This window comes from Hydractinia symbiolongicarpus, chromosome 9 (genome assembly GCF_029227915.1).
Source record: "Hydractinia symbiolongicarpus strain clone_291-10 chromosome 9, HSymV2.1, whole genome shotgun sequence".
Lineage (NCBI taxonomy): Eukaryota > Metazoa > Cnidaria > Hydrozoa > Anthoathecata > Hydractiniidae > Hydractinia > Hydractinia symbiolongicarpus.
This window is the reverse complement of record NC_079883.1, coordinates 15,086,245-15,102,548: the sequence shown is the minus strand read 5'-3', so window position 1 is coordinate 15,102,548 and position 16,304 is coordinate 15,086,245. Positions and strand designations below refer to the sequence as shown.

General features: G+C 34.1%; 1 protein-coding gene and 1 long non-coding RNA gene across 4 annotated transcripts; one reads left to right on the top strand and one right to left on the bottom strand.

Moving 5' to 3' along the window:
• Positions 1–6,650: 6,650 nt before the first annotated feature.
• Positions 6,651–15,153, bottom strand: LOC130656399 (uncharacterized). Of its 2 annotated transcripts, XR_008984920.1 has the most exons (5): positions 15,014–15,153; positions 13,803–13,986; positions 9,982–10,158; positions 9,194–9,555; positions 6,651–6,962 (listed from the first exon to the last, which is right to left on the bottom strand). It is a non-coding gene; the product is annotated as an uncharacterized LOC130656399 (long non-coding RNA). The 2 variants fall into 2 exon arrangements; XR_008984919.1 differs by lacking the exons at positions 9,194–9,555; positions 9,982–10,158.
• Positions 7,989–15,703, top strand: LOC130656398 (uncharacterized). 2 transcript variants are annotated; one of them, XR_008984918.1, is made up of 5 exons: positions 7,989–10,158; positions 13,803–14,001; positions 14,113–14,294; positions 14,902–15,333; positions 15,626–15,703. XR_008984918.1 is itself a non-coding variant. In XM_057459246.1 (4 exons), the coding sequence occupies exons 1-4, from the start codon at positions 8,680–8,682 to the stop codon at positions 14,968–14,970; spliced, it is 1,929 nt and encodes a 642-aa protein (XP_057315229.1). In that variant the 5' UTR covers positions 7,989–8,679; the 3' UTR covers positions 14,971–15,703. The 2 variants fall into 2 exon arrangements, 1 of the variants encoding a protein (XP_057315229.1); XM_057459246.1 differs by having other exon boundaries at positions 14,902–15,703.
• The last annotated feature ends 601 nt before the right edge of the window (positions 15,704–16,304 follow it).

Here is a 16,304-nt window from a genome sequence, read left to right as displayed (position 1 = left end):
AATTTACATGCACATGCAACTGATGCAACTGGATACAGGTAATTATTTTTGCCATTGATATCCAGATCGGTATCCTAGCTTCACATTCTTCTATTCTTGGCCGGAACGCGTACGATAATTTTTTTTTTTGATAAGTGTGATTTCAAACCGACCGCGGTTTCTTGCTTAACTTGATTTATTATCTTTAAGAATATGAAAATAGTTGCATGCTTCAGAACTTTGTAGCTAGTTTCTAAATCTGCCGTTAAACGACTTGCCGAAACAGTTTTTCATTGTTTTAAAAATGCGTTGAAATCAAAATTGTTGTGTAACGTACCAATATGAACGGCTATGCGGTAGAAGTATTAAAAAGGTAAGTACTGTATAAACTAGATAGAAATATATAGAAATCCTACATGCCAAATTACTGAAGAAACAGTTTTTTTTACACAAGCAAAAAAGTCAGAGCTGCTAGAGAGTAAATTAAGTATATACTTAATTCGATCTAGCCCGCCCTTCTAATAACCATCCCCTCCTTTGAAAAAGCCAGCGCTCTCAAAATAAAACCGACCTTACGTTAAAAGCACGGCAGCTGAGACGACAGCACCAATGGGACGGCACGGAACGGCAACTGCCGTTAGACAGGGAAAGAGAACTAATGTAGGCAAAACTAATGTAACCAACCTTGAAAATAAAACAATATGGCTTTTCGCAGATAAGCAAGATATGCTCTTTTGCAATGAAATCTTAAAATGGAAACAAAAACAACCTACGTTTTCTTCACAACATGAAACGGTTTATATTCACGTCTAATTCATCAAGACTCAAGAATCTGTTGTACCTGGTTCATTCTTCTTTAATTAAGATTCAAACGTTCTATCAAACAAGCCCTCCCATGGAGGAAAAAAAACGCATTTTCTGGCAACGCCTCACAAGTATTCGCAGCCATTACATCCAACATCATAACAGTTGGAAGTTAAAAACTTGAGAACTTTATTGATATTGAAGAAGAACTACTTTGTTCATCACTAACATACTGCCAAGCGGTGAGCGGGATTCGATCCGCGGTGCCCTGAACTGGAAGCCGCAGAAGAACCCACTACACTAAGTATGTTAGTGATGAAGAAAGTAGTTCTTCTTCAGTATGAATTACACGCATTATACTTGCCCGTCATGATCAGAGGTCTGATCGGGGTGAAGTATTCTCTGTTGAGAAATATTCACCTATGTAACTTTATTGTTCTTTATTAAAAAATACACCCCCGTCTAAAATGACGCACTGTTGTAAAGGTCTCATTGTCCTGAACGCTCAACCTGGCATTCAAAGCTGGGTTACCCATCTGGCACCCCAAAACGAGGATTACAGAAGGGAAACCCCTTTTTGATGTCTGATGATAGGGATGGTAACGTCTCGATAACATTTATTTTAGGATTTTGAGCAACCTAATACAAAGCCAGTGATCTAGAGTTGCACTTGTTTCATGTTTTGAAATAATGCCTTAAAGTAGAAGCATACAAGAATACGTTTATATGTGGCTATAAAAAATATTACGAAAATTTGGTTTTAATGTAGTAATAATAGTATTCGCAGTTGGGATCTACAAAAACTACTTAAAACTCAAAAGTACGAAGTATAGACAAAGACGTAACATAGATTAATATAAACTATGCTAAATATCAAACAGCTACAATCTTGGACAAAATATCGAGACAAAGGCAGTTTTTTCTTCTTTCAAATATGGACAAAAAGTCAAACATTCCATACGCTGCAGTCGACAGGCTACAAAGTCGCTACTGTTGCACACACGTATGTCGGGCAGACAGCGTTTAAAAATTGCTAGTCATATTTTCTAGCGTCCTCGCACACCGAAATATTCCACGTCAGGGCCCACGAAGGCCCCGAAATTTATTAAAAATGGCCATGCTGACGTCAGCAACAAATAGCACATTTTAGGAGTTTAGACTTAACCAAATAGCCTAGAATCCTATGTCCTAGATTCATGTATTGACTAAGATTGTAGCAAAATTTTAAGGCGATTCTGTCATTTTAATATTAAAGTTAGCTCGCTAGCTAAGATCGCTGGATCTTTGAGTATTTACAATCTCCTCTTAACAGTGAACAATCAAGATTTGAGTATATAGCTAGGTATACAGGGTTATTGTATGTTGGCCAAATATGTTGTCTCCGCTATCTGCTAACTTGATGATGTATCACATCGGTAAGCCATTTAATGTTTTTACTACTGATTGAGTTAAACCTAATCAGCATTTTACCTGCAGTACTGAGAGTAGTACAAACTATATACTTTGTCTTGATTTGCAAAGGTTTATTTGCTACAAACTTCCTAAATCATCGATTTGAAAACGTTTATCCACTAAATTTTTTAAACCGTTGACAATATAGGCCACTATATCTGTGATCAAATAAAAAAAAGTTGTTGCATAGCTTATTTATGATCATAGAATAAAAACGTATAATGTCTATCCGTTATCAGGCATTTTTCTCAAACGCAAACTTTTTCTCGGTGAGAGATTTGAAAAAGTACACCCCCCCATAAATTCTCAAACTTTGTACCATTGGCCCACTCTTCATAAATGACACCAACTAACAAAAGAATCATCTTTTAACTCTATTCGGTCCGGATTTTTTCGAACATACTATGACCAGGGGCGGCGGAATCCGCCCCCCCCCCTCAATAACTTTTCATAGGGTTGTTTAAATTGAATCAAACTTGGCACACTTATAGTACGTCATAAAAGGAACAAAATGGCAGTAATAAATTTTTGCTTGCGTCAGCACATTTTCTGTGACGTCATCAGAAGCTTGAAATTTGTTAAAAATGCCACTATCTGCTTAAAATTTAAATACTTTTGTTCCAGAGCGAATTTTTGCATTTTGTTTTAAGTTTCTGAAAGCTAAATAAAAGTTACTTAACACATTTTCCTGTTTTTACAAGGATCCCATAAAAAAGTGCCAAAAATTGCCCGAAAATTCGGTTTTTCCGATTTTCGGGTAAAATACGATAAAATCGGGAAATCGGGTTAATCACGTGTCCAAATTTTGCAAAATGACTCTTCTTAATAAAAAAAAGTTGTGTTGCAAGTTTAAAGTTTCAAAGATAATCCTAACAGGAGTTATTAAATTTTCCCCAATATAAAAATTTCATAGAGATTTTTAGGGGTAGTTTAGAGTAATGGCCAGTATCATGACCCCTGAAAGGTATGGGACCTAAAAATTTTACATGCAAGTGTCTAATGGATAAATATTGAAACTCAGTAAGTTTCATAGCCATATAATATAGCAATAAGGAGTTATTAAAAAAAAAAGTAAGGGTGGCGGATTCCCCCCTCGACCCACGGACCGAATAGGGTTAATATTTCCCGTAAAATATACTGATATCTGGGTTAATATATATCGGAATTAATTGTCTCAAACGCTAAGTCATGGCAACGAAATTTTCATATAGAGTGAATTTTTTTATATTTTTTTTTAAATTTTAGTTTAAATTATATTTTTAATCCTTACGGGATTTCTTAGTACATATTACTGCATCATTTTTTGTTTTTCCGATTATCGTTACAAAATATTAGGCAATTATATTTGATTTCTGCGAGACGTTCTTTAAATATACGTTCGAGAGATTTAATATCCGTGAAAAAATAATAAAAAATTAAGTGTGCTTCTGTGATGAATGTTTAATGGGAAAACATCATTTTCTTGTAAAAAAAATTAATAACGTTAGATACCTGTGATTTTAATACCCACGAATATAATATCCCTTAACATTGGAAAATGTGTACCAGTAAGATAAGCATATCCATCTTTCGTTTAGGTTTATTTGTCGTGTATACATATTTTTTTATTTGAATTGTTAGTTCACAAAAACATTTAGGGTAACATATTGGTCTAATAATTACTTTATCAAAAACGAAGTCCCTTATTATTGAATGGGAACTAATACTTCCAACTGGCCTTGTGGTAGAGCGTTCGCTTACAGCGCGGTTTTCTTGAGTTCAAACCCGGCCGCGTCATGCCAGAAACTATGAAAGTGTAACTTTTCTGCTTAGCGCTCATCATGAGAATAGGATTGATATCTTAGATGGTTGTACAGTTGAGCGATTGATGTGCTTGCACGACTTTCGGAGCTTTAAATGCAATAGGGCCCCCTTAGCAGGACATTCGTTGATAGCAGTACCAATAGGAACTGAAGAAGTCATCCTGGGTAAATGATTTCGATAATAATAAATCTCTTTTCCCCAAAACTAAATCACTTCTGTCAGTACTCTCTTTCCCAGATATGTGAGTACTCTTCTCATCACGAAGCGTATGCAAACAGGTCCAATTAATCTCAAGCAAGTATCTCTTTTAAAAAGTAAGAATTCTGTTTAGTTGTAAACATCTAAACCACTATGACATGAACACTTTCAAAACATATAATTATAGTATTTTTAACTTTAAATAACAAATTATAACTTTTTTTAAGCGCTATACAAAAACAAACACCATTGTATTTCGTCGATTAATTTAAAGAGTAATGTCCGCATTTTCCCACAATATAATGCATTCGACTATCATTTTGTTGCATTGTCTTGAAAAACATCATGGAAAATTGAAATAAACAAATGAATTGCGCGGGACAGGATACTCAAAAGTTTTATTTTAGCCTAGTAAAGCAAGTAGACAAAACCCAAAATTCACGCTTTTCACAATGTCCGCATTATAGGACAATCTGCCCCACGGTCTGAAAAGGTCCGAAAAATCGAGGAATTGGAGTGTGTTTTCATGTCAGCTGTTGCAGCTTTGTCATGGTTAGTTTTCTCAGTTTATGTCGATGCCCAAGTACTGGTTAAAATGTGGCACAGGTTGTCAACTTAAGTTGAAGTCGTATCAAGAAGTTGTAAAATAGAGCGGTATAAAGTTTAAACCATTGCCGTGTACGTAGTTGAATTGTGAGCTCTGTAAAGAAACAGTATTTTCTGCAAAACTTTTATCAGGGAACTCTTAATTGTCATTCATATAAGCCATTTGGATGAGGGCGACGTTCTAAGGTTCCTGTTATTTTAGTTAAGTTTTTAATTACATCATTTGCAAACTATATTGTTTATGTACCTCTTTTTTAAATCGTGTTGGCAAATAAGTTCATGTAAAAAGTATGCTTTTGTCTTTCTTGTTGCTCGAATTTTGCTCCAGTTTTAATTTTTTATAATGCGGAGAAATAGTTCGAATCTACTACGGCACTTTGTTTACAATTTTTTTTCCTAGGTCATGGATTCTCATGCATCCATGTCTGCAGATAATTTAATTCCGATTTAGCAACTTTATCTTTGAGTGATTTAGCATCTGAACATATCCAAAAGTAGTCAATGCAAACCACTGAATATCAATTCCGATTTGCTTTGTTATTTCGGAAGAAACCACGCAATTCAGGAGAAATCAACCTTTCCATATTCCCATGTTTTTGACATAATTTCACATCGTTTCACAAATTTAGGAACATAACCTAGCAAAATCTCTCTGAACATTGTTGAATGTGTAGAATATCTTTGTAATATGTAATGCTAATGCTTTCGTTTTACAGTTACCGCCAATTGATGTACATCACTAACCATGCGCTGCCTTTTTTCTTTTGATTTAAAGGTAACCCAGTGGGCACACGACGTCTTTTCAACGTTGATTAGACGTTGAATTCTGGTCGCGACGTCGCAACCAACATTCAACGTCTAATCAACGTTGGGTCTGCAACGTCGATGCAACCGACGTAAATTCAACGTCTTTTCAACGTTGCCCTCCGACATGAATACAACGTCGCATCATCGACGTCTTTTCAACGTCGTTTCCACAACGTTGTTTCAACCGACGTGATATCAACGTTGATACAACGTCGAAAAAAGACGTTGTTTCAACGATCGTAAAACCGACGTTTATTCAACGTCGTACTGCAACGTTGATTCAACCGACGTCTTATCGACGTTTATTCAACGTCACTCCCGCAACGTTGATTCAACCGACGTCTATTCAACGTCGCACCCGCAACGTTGATTCAACCGACGTCTTATCGACGTTTATTCAACGTTGCACTGCAACGTTGATTCAACCGACGTCTTATCGACGTTTATTCAACGTTGCACCAAATTAACTTTTTACCGAGAATCTGTTCCGTTCAAATCTTATTTGTTTTAGTTCGTCTCACACTGGCCTGCAAAGTTATATCTCAAACAGACGTTCATAGAAGTGTTCCAAACTGTCCAACAAAATAACGAAGCGTACTCGGTGTTTGTTAAAGATCGTCATAAACTAGAAATAAAGAACGCACGTTTTACTTAATTTTTTTGTAATTTGTCAGCGATTGGATATATTAATGCCGACGTTATGTTGTTTTTCATATATATCGCTAATTTTACTGCAGTTTTACTACTTCAAAATATTACCATTTGTTTGCAACTTTACAGCCGCATCTATGTACTTTTTTACATAAGAGCCGAATGTGCATTCATTCTCTTATGCTATGTTAAAACTTTTGTGACATAACATCAGAGAATGAATGAACACAAACATGAAATGTACACAAAACATTCAATGGATTTTTTTTCAACAGAGCGTACCAAACGTTCGATTTATTTTTTGTAATATTTATCAGGGGGTTTTTTGTCCTCGTATTTTGAGAGAAACAAATATTTCAACTTGTATTATGGATGTGAGACATTTAAAATACAATCCATTTTGTCAAATTATAATTTATAATACAATAATAACTGTTTATTTACTTCGCTTTCACATATTTAAACCTTTACTTTGTCGCATGTAATATCCCTCCTAGTCATTGGCGGGAAACTTTCGATGAGGAAATTCGCGCCTAAGCCCCTAAGAAGTTCGTATCAACTCACAAGGCGAAAAGGGCGAAGAACCACAGACGTGAGTAAAGTATTTCTGTACAGCATATGCTAATTCGTAAACTTTGCTTCGGTAGCATTCGTAGCAGAATCTAAAGAAAGAAAAAGTTAGCTAAAATTTTCACGCATATTTATTTGACACATTCTAGAAATAAATCGTTTGACCCTAAATTATTTTAAATCAAATTTTTCCATGTCGGCAAAAAATTGCCGAAGTGATGTTATTTGTCTGCATGTCAACAAGTCGACATTTCAGTACAAGAGAGATGGGGATTCTTCAGAATGTAAGAAAAATTTATTTCCAGAGACTTATCTCTAAAAAAACAATGCTAGCTAGATTTCTCAAAAAATATTTAATGGATATAATGCCCAGGCTGAGGTGGTCTTACTTTTTTAATGTTCCAGCCTGGTATTGTTATTTTGTATTTCCAGCTTTTTTTATTATTTTACAGTACATTACACATACTTGCAATCCAAAAATTTTGGCGGGAAGAAAATTTGGCAGATAACAAAAAAAATTAAATTTGGCGGAGAACAAAATTTATTAATTTTGGCGGGAATTTAATTTGACGGATAACGTAAAACTCATTAAAAATATGAAAGATTGTTTGTTTCTTTGTAAATCATGTGACAACATTAGTTTTTACTATCTCGCCTGCGAGGATAGTATTGGTTTCCAACTCGTAACTGGCTAACTATGTCCCAAATGGTCAATTGCAACGTCACAGATTTAAACTTCGTACCTAAACTCTCTAAGTACTTAGAAGTCATCTAAATGACGTTTCAGACCAAAATTGGTATTTGTTTTCGACAAAATTTGGCACAGTTAACAAAAAAAGTATGCTGAACATAATGGTGACATCAAAATTTTGATTTTTTGTCACCTAAATGTCATTTTAGGCCAAAATTGGTCTGAAAATTAAAACTACTTCATTTTCGACCAAATTTGGCACAGTGAACAAATAAAGTATGCTGAACATAATGGTGACATCAAAATTTTGATTTTTTGTCACCTAAATGTCATTTTAGGCCAAAATTGGTCCGAAAATTAAAACTACTTTACTTTCGACAAAATTTGGCTCAGTTAATAAGAAAAGTATGCTGAACATGATGGTGACATCAAAATTTGGATTTCTTGTCATCTAAATGTCATTTTAGGCCAAAATTTGCCCAAAAATTAAAACTACTTTATTTTCGACAAAATTTGGCTCAATTAACAAGAAAAGTATGCTGAACATGATGGTAACTTCAAAATTTGGATTTTTTGTCACCTAAATGTCATTTTAGGCCAAAATTAGCCCAAAAATTAAAACTACTTTATTTTCGACAACATTTGGCACAGTTAACAAAAAAGGTATACTGAACATGATAGTGACATCAAAGTGTTAATTTTTTGTCACCTAAATGCCGTTTAAGACCATAAACGTTTCAATCGCGCCACTGTAACCATGAATGATAGGCTGTATTTTTTGTTAGCAGAAATTGTAGAATTGGGTCGCATTGTCGATGTTTCATAGTTGTGCATTTTTAATAGCGAGATAGTTTATGCAGCGCCTGCATCTTGTTTACATTAATAACCATCAACTTTAGATAAAAAAAAAGTCATTCGTCGTCAATACTAAAAGCATGTCCATTGAAATCCTCTTGTACAGTAGCAACACGAAAAAATTGGCGGATGGCGAAAAAGTTAATTTTGGCGGGGAATTTAATTTGGCAGGCACCGCCAAATTTTCATTCTACCAAAATCTCTGCCCTTAGGTATCAAATGATATAAAAACGTTTTATCATTATAAAATATTTTTTAGTGTCATGGCATATTTGAAAAGATACAGAAAAAATATTGCTGAAGTGAACAAACTTGCAAGAAGCAGTGATAGCGATGATGCAGTTGAAACTCACAGGGAAGGGGGAAATCAAATTTTTGAAGAGTGTTACATTGAAAGCAATTCATGTAGCATGGACTGTGATATTGACTCAACTGATACTGTAAATGACAGTGGCAGTAGTAGTGATGAAGAGTGGTTAAGTGATGCAATGGGAAACATCACATTATCGGAAGAACTTGCGTCATGGGCAGTGCGAAATAGAGTTACAAGAAATTCTGTTAATGAACTTTTGGACATCTTGAGAAAAAATGGGCATACTCTCCCAAAAGATAGTCGCACTCTTCTCAAGACACCAAGAAACGTGAACACAGATTCAATCTGTGCGGGAAAATATGTTTACTTGGGCATAGAAAATGGAATAAGACGAATGCTTCTTAACAATCCGAACATCACCGTAACAGAATATATCAAGCTTGCAATAAATATAGATGGAATACCTTTATATAAGTCATCAAGCACCCAATTTTGGCCAATTCTAGGTCAATTTGAATATGCAACACCATTTGTGATAGCACTTTTTTGTGGCAATAGCAAACCAACACCTGTTGAATACTTTTGCCATGAATTTCTGGAAGAGCTGCATAAACTTCGAAGTGATACCATGATCGTAAATGATATTGATGTACGAGTGGCTTTGCACTTTTTCACTTGCGACGCCCCAGCAAGGCAATTTTTAAAAGGCATAAAAGGCCATACAGGATACGACGGTTGTGAACGTTGTACTGTTGCTGGAGAGTATATCGAAGGTCGGATAATCTTTAATGACATTGATAAAAATCCCCGTACTGACGCTGGTTTTCTAAAATATGAGTACAAAAAACACCAGCTCAAATTAAGCCCCCTGATACAGTATAACATATGTTGTGTTACAGACTTTGTTTTAGATTACATGCATTTGGTATGTCTAGGGGTCGTTAAACGTCTACTGAATTTCCTGATTAAAGATGGTCCAAGACTATGCAAATTATCCAGAAATCAAATAACGTTAATTTCCAGCAAGTTGGTTCAGCTAAATGGTACACTTCCATCTGAATTTGTTCGTCAACCACGATCACTGAACGAATTCTGCAGATGGAAGGCCACAGAATTTAGACAATTCTTACTATTCACAGGGCCAATTGTATTAAAAGGTATATTGTCAAAGGAAGCCTTTACTCATTTCCTATCATTATCAATTGCTATCAAAATCATGTTGGAATCTAATGGTGGTATCAGGTCTGCTTACTTGAATTATGCTCATCAACTTCTGGAATATTTTGTGACAAATTCACAAGAATTTTATGGAAATTATTTCTGCTCATACAACGTGCATAATTTAATTCATCTATCATCTGACGTCGAGAAATTCAACTTGCCCTTAGATGCCATGTCGTGCTTTCCATTTGAAAATTACTTGCAAATTCTAAAAAAATTTGTTCGTAATTCACAAAATCCTACAGTACAAGTAGTCAAACGTATTACTGAGCTTGAAAATTGTGGAACAAAATATTCAAAAAAAGTGCTAAAAACAGTGATGTCAAGTCGAAATAGAGATAATTGTTTTTTATTGAAAAATGGTAGTTACATATTTATAAAGGAAATTATGAATGAAAGTGTAATATGTGATGTAGCAGCTAACGAGATCACTGAAAGCTTATTTCATTCACCTTGTGACTCAATGAAATTAGATATTTGCCTTATTCCACAAAACAAAATGCGATTGTTGAGACGGATGGAAATACCAATGACAGAGCTGAAAAGGAAAGTGGTAAATATTGTAACGGAGAAAGGTTTAGCATTATTTCCACTACATCATGATGTTAATTAGGATATATATTTATTAATAACTGATATTCAATGTTAAACCTCTTTATATATTTTTAAGTTTAAATTTAAGTTAAACTAATTCCATCGACTTACTAGAAGCAAACATCACTTTTTTGCTTTGGTGTGCACCAGTTATGCTTGACACTTTCAGGTGGTTGGAGCAGGCTGAAAGGCTGCCTTATAAGAGGGCGTGCCTGGCACATTCAAGCATACTTATAGAAATCTATTTGAAAAATAAACCTGCCTCATAAGATGTGTTTAGTACTTGAAGTTGTATATATAAATCGGTGAACTTCAATTAACTTTATATTTCATAATATAGATTGCATTTTGCTCACAATGTCAGTCACATAAAATTAGTCATGTATTATAATATATAACTAGGCATAATACCATTGTGTTATATTAGGCAAAAAGAAGATTATGTTGATCAATTTCTTTTATTTCTTATTATTTAATACATGCTTTACATGACTTACACAACAAAGGGATATTACACAATGATCTCCATTCACGTAACATCTTATTGCGCAATTTGAAGCATGTTAAGATAATTGATTTTGGAAAAGCAACCTTGGTGGAAGACCCAGTCCGTTACTCTATAAAACCCGGGACTCCAAAGCATCAAAGATACAACACCATTCACAGACACCTGGCATTCGAATTGCGCAATGTACCTGGCTCATATGTCTCCTGTGAAACAGATGTATATACATTGGGATACAACTTTGAAAGTATTGCTAAACATGTTGCATCAGAAAAGCTTTTGATGATTGCAACAAACATGTTAAAAAACAAACCACATGAGAGACCTTTGTTGTCTCAATTGCTTATTCAACTCAGTAGATTATAATAATTTATATATTATTCAGCTCGATTTTTATTGAGCACTCTATGTAAAAACAAAACAATAAAATATTTATATTTTATTCTACATATATATTTATTGTCAGAATTTTTTGCGAATTTGCATTGCATTCGAGAAATTAAGTCTCCCAAAAATTTTCATTGACTGATTTGCGAAATTAATGCATGCCTGGCATATGCAAGCATACGTTTACTAATTTATTTGAAGATATAACTTTTGATTCAATAACCATTTAAATTTTTTGCTATTTTGCTTTCATGTGCACCAGTTATGCTTGACACATACAGGTGGTTGGAGCATGCTGACAGGCTGCCTTATAAGAGGGCGTGCCTGGCACATGCAAGCATACTTATAGCAATCTATTTGAAGATATAACTTTTGATTCAATAACCATTTAAAATTTTTGCTATTTTGCTTTCATGTGCACCAGTTATGCTTGACACATACAGGTGGTTGGAGCATGCTGACAGGCTGCCTTATAAGAGGGCGTGCCTGGCACATGCAAGCATACTTATAGCAATCTATTTGAAGATATAACTTTTGATTCAATAACCATTTAAAATTTTTGCTATTTTGCTTTCATGTGCACCAGTTATGCTTGACACATACAGGTGGTTGGAGCATGCTAACAGGCTGCCTTATAAGAGGGCGTGCCTGGCATATGCAAGCATTTATAGCAATCTATTCGAAAACATTGTGACAAAAAAATATATAGCTGAAGCTAAATATCAAGTATTTAGTAATTCTTAGTTATAAATCATCATATTTAAAAAGCTGCATGTTTTGTTCCAAAGCCCATGTAAATTCTTTTAATTTGTTTTGACTTAAAAAATCCAACTTTTCATGAAAAAGGCATATTGACTAAAATTTAATCCCGCGAAATATCTGAACTCGATCGATTCGCAAAAAATTGTGACATTTAAGTACTTGAAAGACATTCATAACTATGCAGAAGTGAAAATGCTGATAAATAAACGTAGAGGATTGAAAACTTATGATTGTATTGTCTGCTTGAAGGTTCCTTCAATACATTTTGTGCACCTGTGGAATTCTATTAAAAAATAGAGTGCTTGCTTGCTTGATAAATTACAATTCTTACACTAAAATTATAACAAAAATAAGAAAATTAACTTGGTGATCACTACTTGCTTTATACCAGAGACCTGCACACACCACTAGTATTATGTATATATACAAATTAGGTTAAAACTTAGTTATTAAACTTGTAATTATTGCAAAGAGCTGGAAAAAGATTGAGATTTTCTATCAGCCAACTTCATGCCTCATTCGACAGTCTTACAATCCGGTATTTGATCTTGTCATGTTAAGTCAATATTTAAATCCTTAATTCCCTTGAGTAACCATTGTTTTATATTAGCTATATTTGAATAAAATGAGTTGGAGCCGAGCAATATGGTTGGAAAACAAACAAGAAGAAGAAGGTACAATACCAACAGTTTGGATAAAAAATAATTTAGTCTACTGGCCAAGTTTTTTGAATGTCGAGAAGGCAGCTGCAGAATTAAAAGAACCTACAGCATTATGGCACAAATTTCCACTAGTCCGAGTTAAAATTACAGGAGGTACGATGCTAAGTGGCTTTACTTCAATTAATTAGTCAAATACAACTTTAAAAAAAACTAATCATGTATCAGAACCATTATATATTATCTTTACAGATAGAAAACTATGTGAGGAGTTTGATTTCACGGAGGCAGAAACGGATGACGAAGAAGTCATCACAAAAAAACAAAGCTCGCCGTCTTGTGATGTATTGTTTACAAAAAGTATGATTAATTTTGTATTCCAGAAATTTTTATGCAATTTTTATGCAATTCGTAAAAGCTTGTTACGTTTTTACTTTGTGTATTTCGAAATGTTCAAAGTTTTCAAACATTTATTTTTGAAAAGCACTGTTGCTATGATTTTTTTATGCAAAAATGAAAACTTTTAGAAAAACCAATACCAAGTGAACCACCAATGACATATCGACATATAGAAGATGATGCTCAAGACTCTGGTAAGTGCTTACATAATTTTTTTACAAAATGTTCAAAACAGATTTCTTATTTGTATATACATGTACATTCTTTAAGCACAAATATGTGGAATTTAATATGCACAAAGATTAGTACATAAGGCATATTATATACCTTAAGGGTATAAAGTGTGAAAATAAAAAAAGTGTGGGATTAATTTTAGTCCCTCAATTTTTTTAGATTAGGGCGGAATTAATTAGTGTTAATCGGCAACATTTTTAGGAAGTGCGATTTTAGTGTTTTCATGGGATAACAAGTTTCACACTTTTTTATTTTGCACGCTTTTATTCTCGCACTTTTTTATACCCTTAATACAACATTGATATTAAATACCTTTTTTATGTGCTTACAGACTCATCCATCATGTCACCAGAAGTCAGACCATTGATACAACATCAAAACACAACACCAACACATACACCACCAAATAGTTTAAAGAGGAAGCATGTCAGTCCAGTAAGACAAACACCATCTGGATCACAGAATGCAGGTGGAAGTTCTGGAAACGATCCCTTTCCTATGTCGACAGGAAGTAAGTTGTAATTACAAAGCAGGATTCAATAAAATAGATATGTTTAAAATATCCCACTGAAATACATGGTATATATATATTTAGTAAATAAAAAATCCAATTATGATTTAGAGTTTCAGAAGAGGGTATTGTATCTCCTAACCGATATCAGGAATTTGTTGGGAAGACAAAATGAAAAAGCAGCAGAGCCGGACACAGCTCAACCACAGGAGCCATTTGAACTGCTAAAGAGTGTTCAAGAGCTAATAGAGTTTGAGGAGACATTAAAAGACAAGTCAAACTATGATAGATTGGTCAGTTAAACATTTACATTCATTTTTTCCCAAAGGATACATGAAACACACTATTTAGCCTGACAGCATGTTCACTTATTCTCGGATCCGGGTTAACATGCTTGGAATTTTCTGATCATTTTTAACAAAAATGACCAACATATTTAAATTCAGCATCAAAATTTATGGAAACATGCAAATTTTCAAGTTTATACACTAAGTACAACTGCCAAACTTTTGATGTTGTATGAAGAAATGACCACACAAATTAACTGCAGTGAAATTTTTTAACTCTTATAAAATTTAAAAACTTTAAATTACAATAAATCCTGTTCTAATAATCTCTTGGTATTCTAAATTTCCTATGTTATATAATTTTTGCTGATAAATCCAAATATGCCACTCATTTTTCTCAAAAGTTCCTTGTTTTCTTTTTCAAAATTTGATAATGTTAACCTGGATCTGAGAATTCTTACACTTCTAATGAAGTGTGAACACAGCTTAAAGAACTGCCTTTGTTGTCCCTCCTGGAAACAACTATAGCTAGCTAAATACTACTTTTCTACTTTTGTGTTTGTGTGCACCTGTAGCTAGAAATATATTTATTGATATATGTTTCATTTTACAGCTATCCCAGTTATCAAGAGTTGGTGGCTCAAAAATTCGCGAAAATGTGAAAAATGTTCTGTTAAAGTGAGTCAAAGCATAAGTACCCCTTAGAGAATTTAAAATGTACTAACCTTTGTTGTGTAGTTTACAGTGGTAGTGGAAAATCACTTTGTTGTGCCCACATGCTTCGTTTCATCTTCTCCATAAAAAAATCGTGCACGAGGTCCAAGAATTATTTAATTGAATGAATAGTTTACGGAATGCGGCCCCGCAGCCTAATGGACTCGCAACTATATATTAAATGCGCTTACGATGTCGATTGTTTTACTTTTATTCCACTTTCATTATAGAATCATGAATAATGAAGTAATGTCGGCACTCAACATGAAAGGGAAGGGAAAAAGTGAAAAGGTTGGGTTTGCAAGGATGAACTTATATAAAGCTGTTGTCGGTTAGTAAAAAAATCCTATTCCTAATATTCAATTTATATATGTGCTTGTAAGCGTTTTAGTTTGTTGTTGTTAATTTATTTATTGTCGGTTAAAATATGTACAAATAAATACAATAGCTCTTATTAAAGTGCTAATCCAAACCGACAAGTTTGTATTAAGTTTTTCCCGCCATTTCGAGGGGTCGACGTTCAGGGGGAAAAATACACATTAATCTGAGGAAATCTATTTGTCCAGCTGTTGTACTGTAAACTACCTCCATCAATATGTGATAAGAATTTTGTTACGTTGTAGAAACTGTTATCAAACATCAAAAGAATGCGACAGAAGGAGAAGTTCGTGCGTGTACGGCATCAATCCTTAAATATGCACCTGATAGATGTGGAGGAGCGGGAAGAACTAATGCCGAAGAAAATTAAATCGATTAATTTTTAAATAATTTACAACTTTTATATCAGAGAGGATTATAAATTTTTCAAGCGCCGTAATAAATTCTTCTAGCTTATATTAATTTTGATTGGGTGGCAGAAAATTAGAATGGCAAAATGTTAAAGTGATTTTAGCTCAACAATTTTTAGTGTTTCTACTAGAGATCGGACTTGTGACTAGTAAAAGTATGGAATATGCATGAGTGGGTGCTTTTTTTAAGGAAATACAGTGCTAATATAATATTCATTATATTTTTATTGTAATTTTCAACCTCGATTCCTGGACTTCTTGCACCTGGTGAGGACGGTGGCTTTTCACACTTTTTATAAAGTATAGCATCATGATCGTATTTATTCGCATCTGGTATCCTTAACAAACACCCTTGTATTCAACTCTGACTTCATTAAGAAAACATACTTTTTCTCTAACCAATGCTTGATTAAAGACTTCGGTGCAACAGTTTTGCTTGACACTTTAGGTGATTTGAGCATACTAACAGGCTGCCTTATCAGGAGGCGTGCCTGGCACATGAAATCGCAGCTAT

Excerpts from the sequence above, each read along its gene's own strand:
- LOC130656398 (XM_057459246.1), top strand. The coding sequence starts at position 8,680 with ATGGCATATTTGAAAAGATACAGAAAAAATATTGCTGAAGTGAACAAA. Across the intron at positions 10,159-13,802 it reads TTGAAAATTACTTGCAAATT|CTTTTTTATGTGCTTACAGA; the intron begins CTAAAAAAATTT and ends GATATTAAATAC. Across the intron at positions 14,002-14,112 it reads CTTTCCTATGTCGACAGGAA|AGTTTCAGAAGAGGGTATTG; the intron begins GTAAGTTGTAAT and ends ATTATGATTTAG.